General features: G+C 45.5%; 1 protein-coding gene across 4 annotated transcripts in view; it reads left to right on the top strand.

Moving 5' to 3' along the window:
* GIT2 (GIT ArfGAP 2) overlaps positions 1-17,873 on the top strand; it is a 374,247-nt gene that overhangs the window by 265,443 nt on the left and 90,931 nt on the right. For all 4 annotated transcript variants that reach the window (XM_069214722.1, XM_069214720.1, XM_069214724.1 and 1 more), the window contains one exon: positions 13,762-13,844. In XM_069214722.1, coding sequence (XP_069070823.1) covers positions 13,762-13,844 — 83 coding nt within the window. The remainder of the gene's footprint in view (positions 1-13,761; positions 13,845-17,873) is intronic.

Here is a 17,873-nt window from a genome sequence, read left to right on the forward strand (position 1 = left end):
GCAACACCAAGGATTGTAACTCAGAGGCTGATCGCCTGCCATCTTAACAATGCTGATGCTGTAATTTCCTTGCACGTATAAAATGCCATTGGTCGAGACACTTCATCAAAATGGAGCATTTCCTATCCCTCTTCCACAGCTTTAGAAGAGGTTTTATCTTTTAAAATAGTTTTCAGAAGAGAGCTGAGGCCTTGGAACTGACTTTGCTAACTGTGAAAGTGAATTCTAACAGTAGGAATTAAACTTTGCACTTCTGCGTTGCCCTTGCCTTTTTTTTAATGCAGCACTGCTAAACCATTTGTTGCATAGGAGAAGCCTTTTTTCATTCCCTGCAGATTGTTAAATGCTATACTCCTGTTACAGGTTACACACCCTTTTTGTTCTTTCACTCGATTGGTTGTTCAAACATAGATTTCAAATCAAAGCAGAACACCAATGCATTTCCTAGGGCTTTTCCGGACAGGGAATCAAAGCACTTTTGCAAAGGTTTTTGCTTCCAGTAGCGTGACTCTTTGCACAGTTAATGCCACCTGCTTTTTAACAGGTCATATAAAGAAGCCAATCTCTGAACAGTTGTGTAATGTTATAGATGTATCAAAACAAATCCTGGAGTGTGGCCTTAACTCTGCAAACTCTGTTGCTCGGTCTATGGTTATACCTGTCAGGCTGCATTAGCACTCTTGGATGCTTTCCATGCGATCGTCAACTAATGGTCCCACTCATGGGATGAATCGGAGTCTTAGCGCCGGACTCTTTCTCAGTGACTGGTGCCCTCTCCCTTCTCATGCCTAAAAAGATTAAGGGGATGATTCTAACCTTGGCGGGCGGCGGAGGCCACCCGCCAAAGTTCCCCCAACAGAATACCGCCACGCGGTCAGAAGACCGCCGCGGTTATTCTGTGTTTCCCGCTGGGCTGGCGGGCGACTGCCAGAAGGCCGCCCGCCAGCCCAGCGGGAAACCCCTTCCCACGAGGAAGCCGGCTCCGAATGGAGCCGGCGGAGTGGGAAGGGTGCAACGGGTGCAGTAGCACCCGTCGCGATTTTCAGTGTCTGCAATGCAGACACTGAAAATCTTTCAGGGGCCCTCTTACAGGGGCCCCTGCAGTGCCCATGCCATTGGCATGGGCACTGCAGGGGCCCCAGGACACCCCTCACCGCCATCCTGTTCCTGGCGGTCACGACCGCCAGGAACAGGATGGCGGTGAGGGGGTCGGAATCCCCATGGCGGCCATGGAGGATTCCTCAGGGCAGCGGAAAACCGGCGGGAGACCGCTGGTTTTCCGTTTCTGACCGCGGCTGTACCGCCGCGGTCAGAATGCCCTTGGGAGCACCGCCAGCCTGTTGGCGGTGCTCCCGCGGTCCCCAGCGCTGGCGGTCAATGACCGCCAGGGTCGGAATGACCGCCTAAGTTCTTTGGCTGACCTTGGGTTAATCAAGGCCTTCTAGTTAGCGATGATGTATCTTTTCAGTATGACCACACAATCCTCTGGTCTATTGGCTGAGGTGGTAGTCCATTCCAGTGGCCTTGGTGACTCCAGCAGCTCCAGCACCATGCCTCCACATGTTTTGTCTCCCTCTCTTTTAGTTAAATTGAAACGGGCTAGGCCAAAATGTCCTTTTTACTGCATTTTTGGTGCTGATTTGAAAGCTGATGGCTATGCTACATATGAAGCTGTCTCCGACACTAGCCAAGAAGTCGATAAGGCAAATTATCATCTGTATGGCAAAGGAGAGGATCAAGGCTAACTTTGGCCTTGACTGCAAACACTGTTGCTCGGTCTGTGGTCGTAAACAGTGCGCTGCTTCGGATGTATACTCCTACCTGCACATTCCTCACCTTTTGGATTATCCCAAGTGCTACTCTGGATTTGGAAACTTGTCACTAGCTCTCCCACGCCGGTTGGGGGTGCAAGCTCCACTTCTTCTCCGCACATGGCATCTCATAACTTTACTGGAACAATAAAGCGCCCCCTCGATGTGATGACATCCGTTCCCTTTTTTCCACAACTTTGATATGCTTCAGAGTTCTCAGTTCATCTTTAGGAGTTGTCAACTTTGTTCAGTGATTTCTTACATCTAAAATAATATTAGGTGCAGTTTTTGATCAGAATGTCGCTGCCCAAAAGGTCCAGTTTCAAGCCATGTCAAGACTGTGAGGGTTAGATGTCCATCACTGACTAACACAACATCTATCTCTGGTGGCTATGTGTAGGCCACTACATTGATGCCTGCGAGTCCTGCCAGGAAATGCATGCCACAGTACTCAAGGAAAAAGAATCCAAGATGCTCATGGCCAGAGTGTAGTATGAACGACGTGGATGCCATAAGTCCAGGCCGAGTTCAAAGTTCAGAATCCCCACCTTCTTTGAAATCCTCAAAAGCACACACAGAATAGGTGACTTGAATATCGTTGACTCTTGAAAAGTAAGTTACCAATACCTCTGACTTTTCTCCAACCAATGTTGAATCAAGCTACTACAGAGGATCTAGCGCCTGTGCCTCCATCTGACCCGGTTCCAACTCCATGGCTCCCTATCTGGTCTAGCATACCAAGAGATTCCAACATTTGGGACAGATCTGCCCATGATCCTGAATTCAGTGTTCAGTATGTTTAGCAGTGCCAAGATCCCCTCTGTTGCTCATGCTGGCCTCATGGGTCCGATGGCCTTTTCGTTGAGAGGATTGTCAACGCTCTACCAATTGGAGCCCTTAGCTCAGTTCTTGCCATTGCCGCAAGTGCCATGGATGAATCTAACCTAGCTTCAACACCGGCAGGATTGATGCAGAGAACTATGTCATCTCTGTTGGGTGTTCCGAGCTCTTCATCTTCTGTGCAGAAAACCAGCATCTCTCCGATGCCACAGTCAACTCCTTCGGCACCACAGCTGACTCTTCTGGAGCCAAACCAATATCTCCAGTGCTAAAACCTCTGTCTTCGACTCCGCTGGTGCAAAATCCACTGCGGCTGGAGAATCTGCCCTTAATGACTCGCCGCTCCAGAAAGCGAGGCACAAAGACTTATTGATAAGGGCAGACCTTTTGTTGCGGAGATAAATCCTCAGGATGATCCTAGCTCTGAAAGTGAGTGAGATGGGAAAACCATATTTGATCTGGGTTTTGCAGGCTTAAAGAATACCAGTGGATTTGATATATTCCCAGAATTTGAGCCTATATCGCCTACTGGAATTCCTCCACCGGAAGTGACCGCATACCGTACAGTAATAAGAAAAGCAGCAGACATGTTGAACCTGCAGCTGCCAGTCACAGAAGTAAAATCAAACATCTTCACTGGGGTTCTACATTCCACCTTCCACACGGCAGAACCATTACTTCTGTTTAATGAAACTCTGACAGAACCCCCTACTGATCATATGGGAAAAGCTGACTACTTCTACTGCTGTATCAAGAACAGTTGCTCAGTGCTATAAACCTGCAGCAAGAGATCCTGATTTTCTTTCAGCACCTCCATCTCCCAAGAGCCTAGTGGTGAAACATTCTGTTCATATTAGCTGGATACAGGATCTTTTCCCTCTACCCCTATCTGTCCTGTTATCACAGAAAACCGAGCAATGTACGAAGATACTTTACTGGACTCAGCGCAAGCAGTCATTTCCACTCTACCAGACGACCTTCAGACCAATTTTACAGAGCTGATTGTGAATGGTCAGGTTGTTTCCATGCTTGGTTGTGAAACTCTGGTTTTTCACAGAGCGTACAGATGACGCTGTAAAAGGGTTTTATCTTTTTGGTGCTAAAGCAGACTCTACGTTAGAGAGATTCAAGAGATTCAAAGATAATAAGGCCGCAGCCAGATCCCTTGGTCTTCATACCCAAACCAAGAGTACAGACTATATTGGAATTTTGAAAGCTTCAGCAGAGGCTTCTCCTTTCGAGGCCATCAGCACTGTGCCAACCAACAGCAACAACGGGCAAATCCCTCTGCAAACAATGTAGAGAGCGAGGCAAAAGGAAGACAAAATGCCCTATCTCTTCCTCCCTCAGCTTCCTCCTCTTTGCACAAATATCACAGAGTAGCAGCCCTAGTTTCATCTTACCTGAAAAACACAGCCCGCTGGAGGACTGACTATTCTTTCCACAAGCGTGGAGATCTGTTACTTCAGACCTTTGGGTCTTGCAAATTGTAAAAAAGGAGTATGCCCTACCCCTTCAATAACACCTCCACTTATTTCTCCCCGGCAAGATGCACTCCTGGATGATCTGCATATCTTTCAATAGTAAGTCCAGTCCTTACTCCTCAGTTGGGCAGAGGAGTTTGTTTTAGAGCAGGTAAGGGTCCGGAATACTACTTACAGTACTTCCTGATCCCAAAAAAAGATGTTGAGCTGTGTTTGTTCCTAGACCTCAATGTTTTGAACTGGTGCCTTGAAGTTCAGAATTCTGTCCCTGGCTCAGGTTCTGCTTGCGCTGGAAAAGGGAAGACTGGAAAGTGCCTGTTGGCCTGCAGGATGTCTTTCACATCCCTGTCCTGCAGTGACACAGGAAGTATCTCCACTACATGGTTTAATCCAAGTACTGCTAGCTTGCAGTCCATCCATTTGGTCTCACGTCACCTCCTCGAGTCTTAATAAAGGTGATGGCAGTGGTTGCAGCCCATCTCAGTTGGGCAGGAATCCCAGTAATTCCTTACCTGGATGATGGCTACTCAAAGCCAGTTCTTCAGTGATGTCTTGCTAGTTGCAGGCGACAACCCAATTGTGTTCCAATTGGGATTGTTAATCACAAAGCCCAAGTCTCACCTGGTGCCCTCTGAGGGCATCACGTTCATAGGGTTAGTACTGGGCACCATATAGACTTGAACCTTTCCTCCTCCTACTCCTCCTCCTCAGACATTTCAAGTTATTCAGGCTATGATACTGATTTTTTGGAATGAGTGGTCATTACAGTTCTGACAGTCTTGTGCCTGTTCGCTCTTCTAGCTTCCTGCAGTCTGTTGATCGCTCATGCACACTGGCACAAGAGGGCCCTCCATTGGTGCCTCTCCAGGCAGTGGATCCAACACAACACAACAGTCCGACTTCATCTGGAGGTAGTCCAAGATATTTTCCAGCTGTGGTGAACTCCTCAAATAGGCCTCTTTGCCGCTCACGAGAGTACTCCTTGCCCGCAGTTCTGTGCCCTCCATTATTTGATGCAGGGAAAATTGGGGACATGTTTCGCTTACAGTGGAACGTTCTGCTTCACTACTCTTTTTCTCCCATACCCTTGGTTGTTCATGTTTTAAGGAAGATTTGTCTCAAAAGGGCCCAGTAATCTTAGTCATCGCGGACTAGCCTCGAAGAGTGTGGTATGCATACCTCATACACCTCTTCCTGTGCCCTCCGCTCCATCTCCTTCATAGGCTAGACCTCTTTCACCCCAGCCTCCAGATCCTCCACCTACAAATCTGGGCAGTGAGCTTGGCAACCAGAGTTAATTTATTTTGCTCTTGGAAGTGGTGGACTTTATTTTATGTGCATGAAAACACTCCACCAAAGCAGTCTGTTCCAGCAGATGGGCCATTCTTGTTACATGGTGTACGGACAACTCCGTATATCCTCTTCAGACTCCCCTATCTGACATTTTACGATTGCCCTCTCCCTGGTCCAAGAGGGGTGCACAATGAGTACAGTAAAAGGATATTGATCAGCCTTCCCTGCTTTTTTTTTTACGTTTGTCTGATCAACCATCCCTCTTTAAGTCATCTATTGTACTAAGATCTTAAAAAACCTCCCCAACAATATCCACCTACTCCCTTTATTGTGCTTCAATGAGATATATGTGTAGCTCTTACTTTTCTAATGTCTTTCCCTTATGAACCTTTACACAGTTGTCCCTTGTGGTTGCTAATGTTTAAAACAATTTTATTAATCGCTATCATGACAGCAAGGTGTGTAAGCTAATTACAGGCATTGAGTGTCAAGTCACTTTTCACCTGTGTTGCATGATTGCATGAGTTAACAAGCAGTATTCTGTCCCATTTCCCAGTAGGGTACTGCTTTGGGACTCATTTATAACATGAGGATTCTGCAGAAAGCTACATTAAATAAAAGTAAGTTACTGCTGATAACGGTATGTTCGATGGCATCTGTCGCTGTAGATACACATGTTGTGCATAGCCCGCCATCTGGTGTTGGGTCGGAGTGTTACAAGTTGTTTTTCTTCGAAGAAGTCTTTCGAGTCACGGGACCGAGGGACTCCTCCTCTTTGTCTCCATTGCGCATGGGCGTCGACTCCATCTTCGATTGTTTTCTTTCCGCCATCGGGTTCGGACGTGTTCCTTTCGCTCCGGGTTTCAGAACGGAAAGTTGGCTCAGAATCGGAAAATTACGTCGGTATTGTTGCGTTCGGGATCGGGTTAGATAGCATCTACATCGAATCGAAACGATAACATCTCCGTTGCCCTTCGGGGTAGTTTTCGATCCCCCGTCGGGGCCTGGTCGGCCCGACCGCGTGTGACATCGACGCTGATGGAACGGACCCCGTTCCGATTCTGTCCTAAATGCCACAACAAATACCCATATACAGACCAACATTCGGTCTGTAACCTGTGCCTGTCGCCCGAGCACAGGGAAGAAACTTGTGAGGCCTGTCGTGCGTTCCGGTCCCGAAAAACGCTCCGTGACCGACGAGCTAGAAGACTGCAAATGGCGTCCACGCCGACAGGACACCGAGAATTCGAGGAACAAGAAGAAGTAGAAGCCTTCTCGATCCATGAATCGGACTCGGACGAATTCGACGACCATGAAACAGTGAGTAAGACGTCGAAGATTGCACACAAGAAAACTGACAAGGCCCAGGGGACGCCACTGCCATCAGGCCATGGCTCAACCCATAAAATCGGTGACCGACCATCGGCACCGAAGAAGGCCGAAATAGTGCCGAGATCGTCCGACTCGGGTCGAGACACAGGCACCCAGCCATCTCGGGACCGAGATAGTGCTGCCGACAAAGATCGACGCCGAGATAGCGGAGCCGAAGCTGCTCGACGCAGAGACAGCAGCACCGAGGAGGGTCGACGCCGAGAGGGTTCGACTCCGAAAAAGAGAAAAGTCGCCTCGGAGCTGAAAAAGAGCGTGGACATAGTTTCGGTGCCAAAACGACCCGCAACCGAGCCAACTACCGGTTCCTATTCAGAGGAACAATCACTGTCCTCTCAAATGCGAAAGCATAGATTCGAGGAGGAATTACTATCCACCGAGGTGGACCACACTCAAAAACGGATTTTTATACAGAGTGGGACAGGGAAAATAAGCACCCTTCCCCCTATTAGGAGGAAGAGGAGACTTGAATTCCAACAAGAACAAGCACCACAAACCAAACTGGTGAAGAAGGTAACTCCGCCACCCTTTCCTCCACCTGTAGCTCACTTTTCACCGGCACAGACTCCGTCACATTCACCGGCTCACACCACCTTAAGCCAAGGTGACCAGGACCAAGATGCTTGGGACTTATACGACGCCCCAGTGTCAGACAACAGTCCAGAGGCGTATCCTACAAAGCCCTCACCACCAGAAGACAGCACAGCATATTCACAAGTGGTGGCTAGAGCAGCGGAGTTCCATAACGTGTCTCTACACTCGGAGCCTGTCGAGGATGACTTCCTCTTCAACACCCTCTCTTCCACACATAGCACCTACCAAAGCCTGCCTATGCTCCCAGGAATGCTAAGGCACGCAAAGGACATATTCAAAGAGCCTGTCAAGAGTAGGGCAATAACACCGAGGGTGGAAAAGAAATATAAAGCACCTCCCACAGACCCAGCTTTCATCACCTCACAACTGCCACCAGATTCGGTTGTGGTAGGGGCAGCTCGCAAGAGAGCAAACTCTCACACATCGGGCGATGCACCACCCCCGGATAAGGAGAGCCGCAAGTTCGATGCAGCCGGTAAAAGGGTCGCAGTACAGGCTGCAAACCAGTGGCGCATCGCTAACTCTCAAGCGCTCCTAGCGCGATATGACATAGCCCACTGGGACGAGATGCAACACCTCATTGAGCATCTACCCACAGAACTACAAAAGAGGGCGAAACAAGTGGTTGAGTAGGGCCAAAACATCTCCAATAACCAGATACGCTCCGCTATGGACGCAGCGGACACAGCAGCAAGAACAATTAACACGGCAGTAACCATACGAAGGCACGCGTGGCTACGAACATCTGGTTTTAAACCAGAGATACAGCAGGCGGTGCTCAATATGCCATTCAATGAGCAACAATTGTTCGGACCTGAAGTGGACACGGCAATTGAGAAGCTAAAAAAGGACACTGACACTGCAAAAGCCATGGGCGCGCTCTACTCCCCGCAGAGCAGAGGCACTTTCAACACCTTCCGCAAGACAACCTTTAGAGGGGGGTTTCAGGGTCAAGCCACACAAGCCAGTACCTCACATTCAACACCGTCCACCTACCAGGGACAGTACCAAAGGGGAGGCTTTCGGGGCCAATACAGAGGAGGACAATTCCCTAGAAGCAGGGGAAAATTTCAAAGCCCCAAAACACCTACAACCAAACAGTGACTCACACGTCACTCATCCCCTCCACACAACACCAGTGGGGGGAAGAATAAGTCAGTATTACCAAGCGTGGGAGAAAATAACAACAGACACTTGGGTCTTAGCAATTATCCAACATGGTTATTGCATAGAATTTCTACAAATCCCTCCAAACATACCACCAAAAACACAGAATATATCAAAACAACATTCGGACCTCCTAGAAATAGAAGTTCAAGCATTACTGCAAAAGAACGCAATAGAACTGGTACCAGATACACAAACAACTACAGGGGTTTACTCACTGTACTTTCTAATACCAAAGAAGGACAAAACACTGAGACCAATCCTAGACCTCAGAACACTAAACACATACATCAAATCAGAACACTTTCACATGGTCACGCTACAGGAAGTGTTACCATTGCTAAAGCAACAAGATTACATGACAACCTTAGATCTCAAAGACGCGTATTTCCACATACCAATACATCCGTCGCACAGAAAATACCTAAGGTTCGTATTCAAAGGAATACATTACCAATTCAAAGTATTACCGTTCGGTTTAACAACTGCACCAAGAGTCTTCACAAAATGCCTAGCAGTAGTGGCTGCACACATCAGAAGGCAGCAAATACACGTATTCCCGTATCTAGACGACTGGCTAATCAAGACCGACTCACTGACAAGGTGCTCACACCACACAGATCAGGTCATACAAACCCTCTACAAACTCGGTTTCACCATCAACTATGCGAAATCACACATTCTGCCGTGCAAGGTACAACAATACCTAGGAGCGACAATAGACACAACGAGGGGAATAGCCACTCCAAGTCCACAAAGGGTTCAAAATTTCCAAAAGATTATACAACGCATGTATCCGACACAAAAAATACAGGCGAAGATGATATTACAACTCCTAGGCATGATGTCCTCATGCATAGCCATTGTCCCGAACGCAAGACTACACATGAGGCCCTTACAACAGTGCCTCGCATCACAATGGTCACAAGCACAGGGTCGCCTTCTAGATCTGGTGTTAATAAACCGCCTAACATACCTCTCGCTTCTGTGGTGGAACAATATAAATTTAAACAAAGGGCGGCCTTTCCAAGACCCAGTGCCACAATACGTGATAACAACAGATGCTTCCATGACAGGGTGGGGAGCACACCTCAATCAACACAGCATACAAGGACAATGGGATGTACATCAAAGAAAGCTGCATATAAATCACCTCGAACTACTAGCAGTTTTTCAAGCATTAAAAGCATTTCAACCAATCATAACTCACAAATACATTCTTGTCAAAACGGACAACATGACAACAATGTATTATCTAAACAAACAGGGGGACACACACTCGACACAGCTGTGCCTTCTGGCACAAAAAATATGGCAATGGGCAATTCACAACCACATTCGCCTAATAGCACAGTTTATTCCAGGGATCCAGAATCAACTTGCAGACAATCTCTCTCGAGATCACCAACAGGTCCACGAATGGGAAATTCACCCCCAAATTCTAAACACTTACTTCAAACGTTGGGGAACACCTCAAATAGACTTATTTGCAACAAAGGAGAACGCAAAATGCCAAAACTTCGCATCCAGATACCCACACAGGCAATCTCAAGGCAATGCCCTATGGATGAACTGGTCAGGGATATTTGCGTACGCTTTTCCCCCTCTCCCTCTCCTTCCATATCTAGTAAACAAATTGAGTCAAAACAAACTCAAACTCATACTGATAGCACTAACATGGGCAAGGCAACCATGGTACACAACACTGCTAGACCTATCAGTAGTACCCCACTTCAAGTTGCCCAACAGGCCAGATCTGTTAACACAACACAAACAACAGATCAGGCATCCAAACCCAGCATCACTGAATCTAGCAATCTGGCTCCTGAAATCCTAGAATTCGGACACTTAAACCTCACACAAGAATGTATGGAAGTCATAAAGCAAGCTAGAAGACCATCCACTAGACACTGCTATGCAAGCAAATGGAAAAGGTTTGTTTGCTACTGCCATCCTAATCAAATTCAACCATTACACGCATCTCCAAAGGATGTAGTGGGTTACTTACTACACTTACAAAAATCGAACCTGGCCTTCTCTTCCATTAAAATACACCTCGCAGCAATATCTGCATACCTGCAGATTACCCATTCAACTTCACTATTTAGGATACCTGTCATTAAAGCGTTTATGGAAGGCCTCAAAAGAATTATACCACCAAGGACACCACCCGTTCCTTCATGGAACCTCAACATCGTCTTAACAAGACTCATGGGTCCACCCTTTGAACCTATGCATTCTTGCGAAATACAATTCCTAACCTGGAAAGTTGCATTTCTCATCGCCATCACATCTCTAAGAAGAGTAAGTGAAATTCAGGCGTTTACAATACAAGAACCTTTTATCCAACTACACAAAAATAAAGTAGTCCTAAGGACCAATCCTAAATTTTTGGCAAAGGTTATTTCACCGTTCCACCTAAATCAAACGGTAGAGATACCAGTGTTCTTCCCACAGCCAGATTCCATAGCTGAAAGGGCACTACATACATTAGACGTCAAAAGAGCACTAATGTACTACATCGACAGAACTAAAAACATCAGAAAAACTAAACAACTGTTTATTGCATTTCAAAACCCTCACGCAGGAAACCCAATATCGAAACAGGGTATAGCCAGATGGATAGTTAAGTGCATCCAAATCTGCTACCTTAAAGCAAAAAGACAACTGCCCATTACACCAAGGGCACACTCAACCAGAAAGAAAAGCGCTACCATGGCCTTCCTAGGGAATATTCCAATGCACAAAATATGTAAGGCAGCCACATGGTCTACGCCTCACACATTTACCAAGCACTACTGTGTAGACGTGCTATCCGCACAACAAGCCACAGTAGGTCAAGCCGTACTAGGAACCTTATTTCAGACTACTTCCACTCCTACAGGCTGAGCCACCGCTTTTGGGGAGATAACTGCTTACTAGTCTATGCACAACATGTGTATCTACAGCGACAGATGCCATTGAACTGAAAATGTCACTTACCCAGTGTACATCTGTTCATGGCATCAGTCGCTGAAGATTCACATGTGCCCACCCACCTCCCCGGGAGCCTGTAGCCGTTTGGAAGTTAGCTTCAACTTTGTACATTTGTAAATATATTAAATCTTAAATAGGTACATACTTATTCACTCCATTGCATGGGCACTATTACTAACAAACAACTCCTACCTCACCCTCTGCTGGGAAAACAATCGAAGATGGAGTCGACGCCCATGCGCAATGGAGACAAAGAGGAGGAGTCCCTCGGTCCCGTGACTCGAAAGACTTCTTCGAAGAAAAACAACTTGTAACACTCCGACCCAACACCAGATGGCGGGCTATACACAACATGTGAATCTTCAGCGACTGATGCCACGAACAGATGTACACTGGGTAAGTGACATTTTCATTCTTTGCCTGTCTTGATGGGAGGTGGAAAAAGTACTGGGAACTGATGCCAGCAAGCTGGTTGGCCCCTGATATACTCCTTTGATGGAACGCCGAGAGGTGGAGTTTTGGCTGGAGCCACCTGGTGCGACCTGGAAGCTCTCAGGAGTCTTTGCTGAGGAAACGTTTTTCAGACCAGTCTGAAGCTTCCAAGGAGTATTCTTAAGGAGTGGAATCTGTAGGAAGATTATGTATTCCAAAGTAACTGGAGGCATAAACACTTTTTTGCCCCTTCAGGATGTTCCAAAAATGGGTCCTAGTAAATAAGGCATTAAACTTTGCTTCTCTAGAACTGTTGTAGGAGCCACCAGGCTTTTTACAAATACTACTTGTGAGTTTTATGTTCAGTCCTGTTATCGAGATACCTTTTCATATACGTAATAAGTGTATACTCAAGTGACATAAATTCTTCCTAATTGCAATTTGTTTATTGTTTTGCCAATGTTGGGAAACACCACAGTTTGAACCCCATAATATCTCTGAAGATGGTTTCATAGAAGCTAGTGACTCAGTTTTTCAAGTCCATGATTTCAGAGCACCCTCTTAAGTGCCACCTTCTGTCTTTGCACATATAAGCTGGTTTCAAACAACTACCTATTTTAACTCCCTATGATCATTTCACGTTTGTGTTACAGGTGGCACTCACCATTTGTGCTAAGGTCCCAAGAAGACTTGCATAATCTTGGTGTACACAGTACTTATTTTGTAAAAGAATAAGTGCAGAGTCCAAAGTTTTGCTCAGAAGCATGCATCTGGTGGAATCAAATGCTTGGTGTCCCGAATACCAAATATACATAGTCTTGATACCACATCATGCTTCTTTCATCCACCTGAAGACACAACTTGGCCTTTTATTTAACTCTTTCAGGTTCTTTTTTATCACTGGTTTCTTTATTTGTTACTATTTTTCATCATTCTCTTCCTCCTCCCCCTGCTGTGTTATTTCTCCCTTGCCTTGGGACAAAATCTGATGAGGAAAAATAAGTGTTAGCCCCCCAAAAATGACTGCTGATAGGCCCCACCTGCAAACACCAGCTCAAAATTAGCATTGGGGTATGCAGCATGCCTTAAGATATGCATCAAAATATAAATCAACTTTGGGTTTATTTGTGGAGGGAAAAAGCTTGGTAGAAAGGTTTCACATCCCATTGCTTCGCCATTCCCTCCAGTATTGCTTTCTTTCAAATTTCACCAAAATAAAGGCAGCAGCCAAGATTTTCGAAAGCATATCCCACTTTCTGAGACCCGTAGTGCAGGGCTATGGAAAAGGCTACATAAATAATAGAAGGCTGTGCAGGTGGTACTTGAAGGTTGATGCATAGGTCTTCATACCATCATAGTATTCATCCTCTTTTCTCACCTCAGCAACAACTCCCATTTGTACTTTTCCTATTGTGGCAGGAGCGTGCAGTGTTCAGGTAATACTAAAGGTTATATATACAAGTTGGATGAAGATGCTATTCACCCCCGGTGCTCTTCTGTTTGCTAACATGCGGATTTCGACCCTGCCCAGAAGACAAAATTTGTCAGAAGTTGGTAATGGAAGTAAGCTTGTAGACTAACAATCATGGAGTTACTATTAGTAGGACACACTATTTAGTTTAATTAGCTTGATGGCATTCTAAATGTGAACTTTATCTTCTAATCAGGTTATTCTTCATTTTATGTTTTTGGTGACTGTTAATTGTTACAGACTTATATGCCTTGTATTTATTTTCTTGGATAACTGTGCCTATTATTTTCTCTATAAACTCTAGGCATCAAAATTTGAAAAGGAAACAAGCATGCCAGAGAGTGATTATGATAACACGATAAACGACTTAGAACCAGATGACACAGGGTATGTTTTTTTAACATTATTGAGGCAGTGTATATTAACAAAAACTAATTGTTGTCAAATAATGCACCATACCTTTGTGACATCACAAAGCACACAAACTTTAAATCTATATGCAGACCTTATATGATGGAAATAGAGATTGCTCTAGTGTTGATTTGTGTTTCAACTATAGTATGAAAATATTCTTCTTTTTAATTAGGAAATACCTTAGGAGAGGCCCTCGAAAATCATTGTTTTAGTTTAATGTTTATAAAAACATTATTAACAATTGGAAAGGCAGTACAATCCTGAGGATATTTGGAGTAAAGAGCATGAGATGCTTCTGTTCATGTTTTATCATACTTTGCATTCCCTGTTTGAAGGGGGACTAGAGCATCATTTTTGACTGTCAGTGCTTACATTTGATGTGAGTGTTGTTGAACCAGAAGAGTTAACCAGGCAGTCCCATCATTGTTTTTTTGTGGGAAAGCACATTAAAACAGACCCCTACTAAAATGACATCGCCCGCAGGATCCTTTGTCAAGCAGAAGTGAAATCGATGTCCAACGTGTTTTGAATTTATTAGTCGTAGTTGCTTCCTGAGCAGTGATTATCAGTCCTGCATAAGTAGTTGTGTTTTCAGGTGCGACAGGCATGGAAGTAAATAACTTCATATGTTTCAGAGCAATAAAAAATGCTATCAAAAAGCAGGCAGACCTATTGTTTCCAATAGTTAACATATACTTACAGTGGACTTTGGGTCAGCCCCTTGCTCATGATTGGATAGCTTTGTTGTCATATATCCGATGCATGCTCTTGATTCCATATCTTACCTCCCTATTTGTTTGCATATCCCACTCAAAAGCTTTTTGGTCTCACAGTGTTCTGATTGGATACATTGTTTCTTTGCACTGCTAACTAGAATGGATTCCTTTTTGTAGTGTCTCTGCGGACAGCTTTGACTATCAGTTGTAGCTTTAAACCACATACCTTTCCATCCGCTTTAGGCTCTTTTCTTGGTTGTCTTTCTTGTCTGAATTTCCTGTGCTGGGCTTCCCTAATTGCGTGTACAGCATTCAAATGCACACTCCGGGCTGTTGTGCTTATATTCTTTCCTTTGTAGTTCTGTATGGACATCGTATGCCTTTGCCATGCCTTATTTCACCAGTTTCTACACACTGTGTTTATTGTTAGGAGTTAACTTTCTTTTCACTACCCATGCCTTTTAATCTCATCATTTTGATGGCATATGAATGAAGCAATATTAAACAAAAGAATGTACTGGGAAATCATTAAAGCAATTGTGGAACTGTATTAAGATGTTCACTTTCTTTAAACTGTGAACAAGGGTTGTTTTTATAAGTTCTTATACTAGCTGGAGAAGGTTGAAGCCTTGTGTAGAACTGCCCACTTTGGAAATGGAGAACCGGCTTTGTTATGGTCTGGCTTGAATAGCCAGTAGTCTGCAGTGAAATTAACACTTCTACTCTTTTCCTTTTAGAAGTTGTCCCACTAACACCTTTCTCAAATCTGCCTTCGTCCCATTGACATTTAGGCCTTGTTCTGACCCATGGCATAGAAGGGATTGCAGAGAAGCCCAAATATTGTACAAAATTCACCAGTCCATTTTCTTAGCAAATCTGTCTGCATGTTGCTAGCAGCAATTCATTAGAAAGGCAACTAGAATTGTGGTCTTTCTAGAAAATCTGAGGAAGCCACAATTTATTTACACCTCAAGAAGTGTTAATTTTTAATCCATAGACTGGCAACTTAGACTGAATTCTAAATGCCTTCAGTTGACATTCAGTCACTTACCACTGTAAAGGACTTGAAGGGTTATTTAGAGATTGGAGTTTGCAGGCCATTGCTAAAACTTAGCTGATGTCACATCAGTCCTTTATGATAAATACTAATAACTGCAGATTCTTCATGTTAAAATAATCCCCAGGCTTTATACTAGAACTGGAAAACTTTCTTCAGCAGCGCTCTTGTGCACCCCAAGGTGTCGACATTGTCTATGTACCACTCCAGAAATGACGGAGCCGAGATGCATATCTGATGAAGACTTCTAGCTGCAGAGTACTTACCTTTAAATTCTCCCCAGGTGTCAGACTGGATCAGGAAGATTTTTCCTGAGCTGTACCCCTGCGTGCCTGTACGTGGCATCGATCTGCTCCGCATTGTCTGCGTCGTACATGCCAGTAATTACGGCGCAGTTCCTATATAGGTGCCACCCAGTTAGGATGACGTCAGTTCTTTTCTTTTCGCTCCAGCCAGTGCTGATCCAAAGAGAACTACCCCTCAGTCACTTTTTGACTGGTCTTTCTTGACTTTTCGTCAAATTCTTTTTGAGCACACTGGCGCATGTCTTGGTTAACCTGGAATCAGGAGACTGGATGGTAGCGTTGGACTTTCAGGATGCTAATTTTCACATACCCTTTCTGCCTGTCCATGGACATTACTTGCATGTCACAGTAGGCCATGAACACTTTTAGTTTACCATCTTCCCCTTGGCCTTACCAGCGTCCCTCGGTTGTTCACCAAGGTGATGGCGGTGGTTGCAGGTCATCTGCAGGGATATCAGCGTTCCATCTCCAGACTTCGGCAAATCGCTTGCATTTATTAGGGTTCTCTGTAAACGTGCCAAAGTCACACCTGACTCCCTCTCAGATGCTCCCGTTCATTGGAGCTGTTCTGGACATGTGCAGTTTCTGGCTTATCCTCTTGAGCGGCAAGTCTAGGATATTCAGGCTATAATACCGGTGTTTCAGCCTCTATCCTGTATATTGGTGAGACTGACTCTCAGGCTACGAGCCCCATGGTCTCCTTCATCCTGCTGGTGACACATGCCAGATGGCATATGTGGGCTCTGCAGTGGGACCTAAAGTTCCAGTGGGCGCAGCATTGGGGGAATCTCTCTGATATGGTCCAGATCTTGGAGGGAACTGCAAAGGACCTGAAGTGGTGGTTAACGATCCGCAATTGGCCCAGAGGTAGATCCCTCTCCCTTCCCCACCCACATCTGACAGTAGTGACGGATGTGTCACTCTTGGAATGGGGCAGCCATCTGGGAGAGGTGGGATAGGAGGAATCTGGTCCTCGGCAGAAGCATGACTGCAGATCAACATGATGGAACTCCGTGCAATTCTGCTGTCATTGAAAGCCTTTCTTCCCTCTGAAGGGGAAGATAGTGCAGGTGTTCATGGACAACACCACTGCCATGTGGTACTGCAACAATCAGAGTGGGGTTGAGGACCCTGTGTCAAGAGGCTTTTATCATCTGGACATGACTGGAACAGCAGGGCATAACCCCAGTGTTTTAACATCTGACGGGCTTTTTGAACAACAGAGCAGGCGTACTCAGCTGGAAATGCCTTGCAGATCACAAATAGCATCTCCATCTGGAGGTGGCGTAAGGTCTCTTTCATCAGTGAGGAGAGCCTTGGTTAGATCTGTTTGCCTCTTCAGAATATGCGCAATGTCAACAGTTTTGCATGCTGGAGTTTCTAAGGCGGCACTCATTCGGAGGCGCTTTTCGTCTCAAGTGGAATTCAGGCCTACTGTACGCCTTTACGCCAATACCACTCCTTCCCATAGTTCTCAAAAAAGTCAGGATCGACCAGTCCCAAGTAATCCTTGTGGCTCCGGAGTGGGCACGTAGAGTTTAGTATCTCGAGCTGTGGAGCATGTCCATTGATCCTCCGTATAGACTCCCCTTTTGGGAAGATCCTCTGTTGCAGCAGCAGAGGGAGGGATCTTCACCCAAACCTGTCCACTTTCTCCCTCTTGCATGGAGATTGAGGAGTGACAGTTGACAGCTTTTGACCTTCCTCCTGATGTCTATAACATCATATTGGCAACCAGGCATCCCTCCACCAAAATGGTATATATCTATTGTTGGAAGAAATTTGTGGCATGGTGCACAGAAAAGTCTGTTGATCTCTTTTCTGGCCCTCTTTTTGAGGTTTTACTGTTCGTTCTTTCCCTTGCCCAGCAGGAGCCTGCTTTGGGCACTCTTAAAGGTCATATAACTGCTATTTCTGCTTTTTT

Source organism: Pleurodeles waltl, chromosome 11, assembly GCF_031143425.1.
Source record: "Pleurodeles waltl isolate 20211129_DDA chromosome 11, aPleWal1.hap1.20221129, whole genome shotgun sequence".
In the NCBI taxonomy this organism is placed as follows: Eukaryota; Metazoa; Chordata; class Amphibia; order Caudata; family Salamandridae; genus Pleurodeles; species Pleurodeles waltl.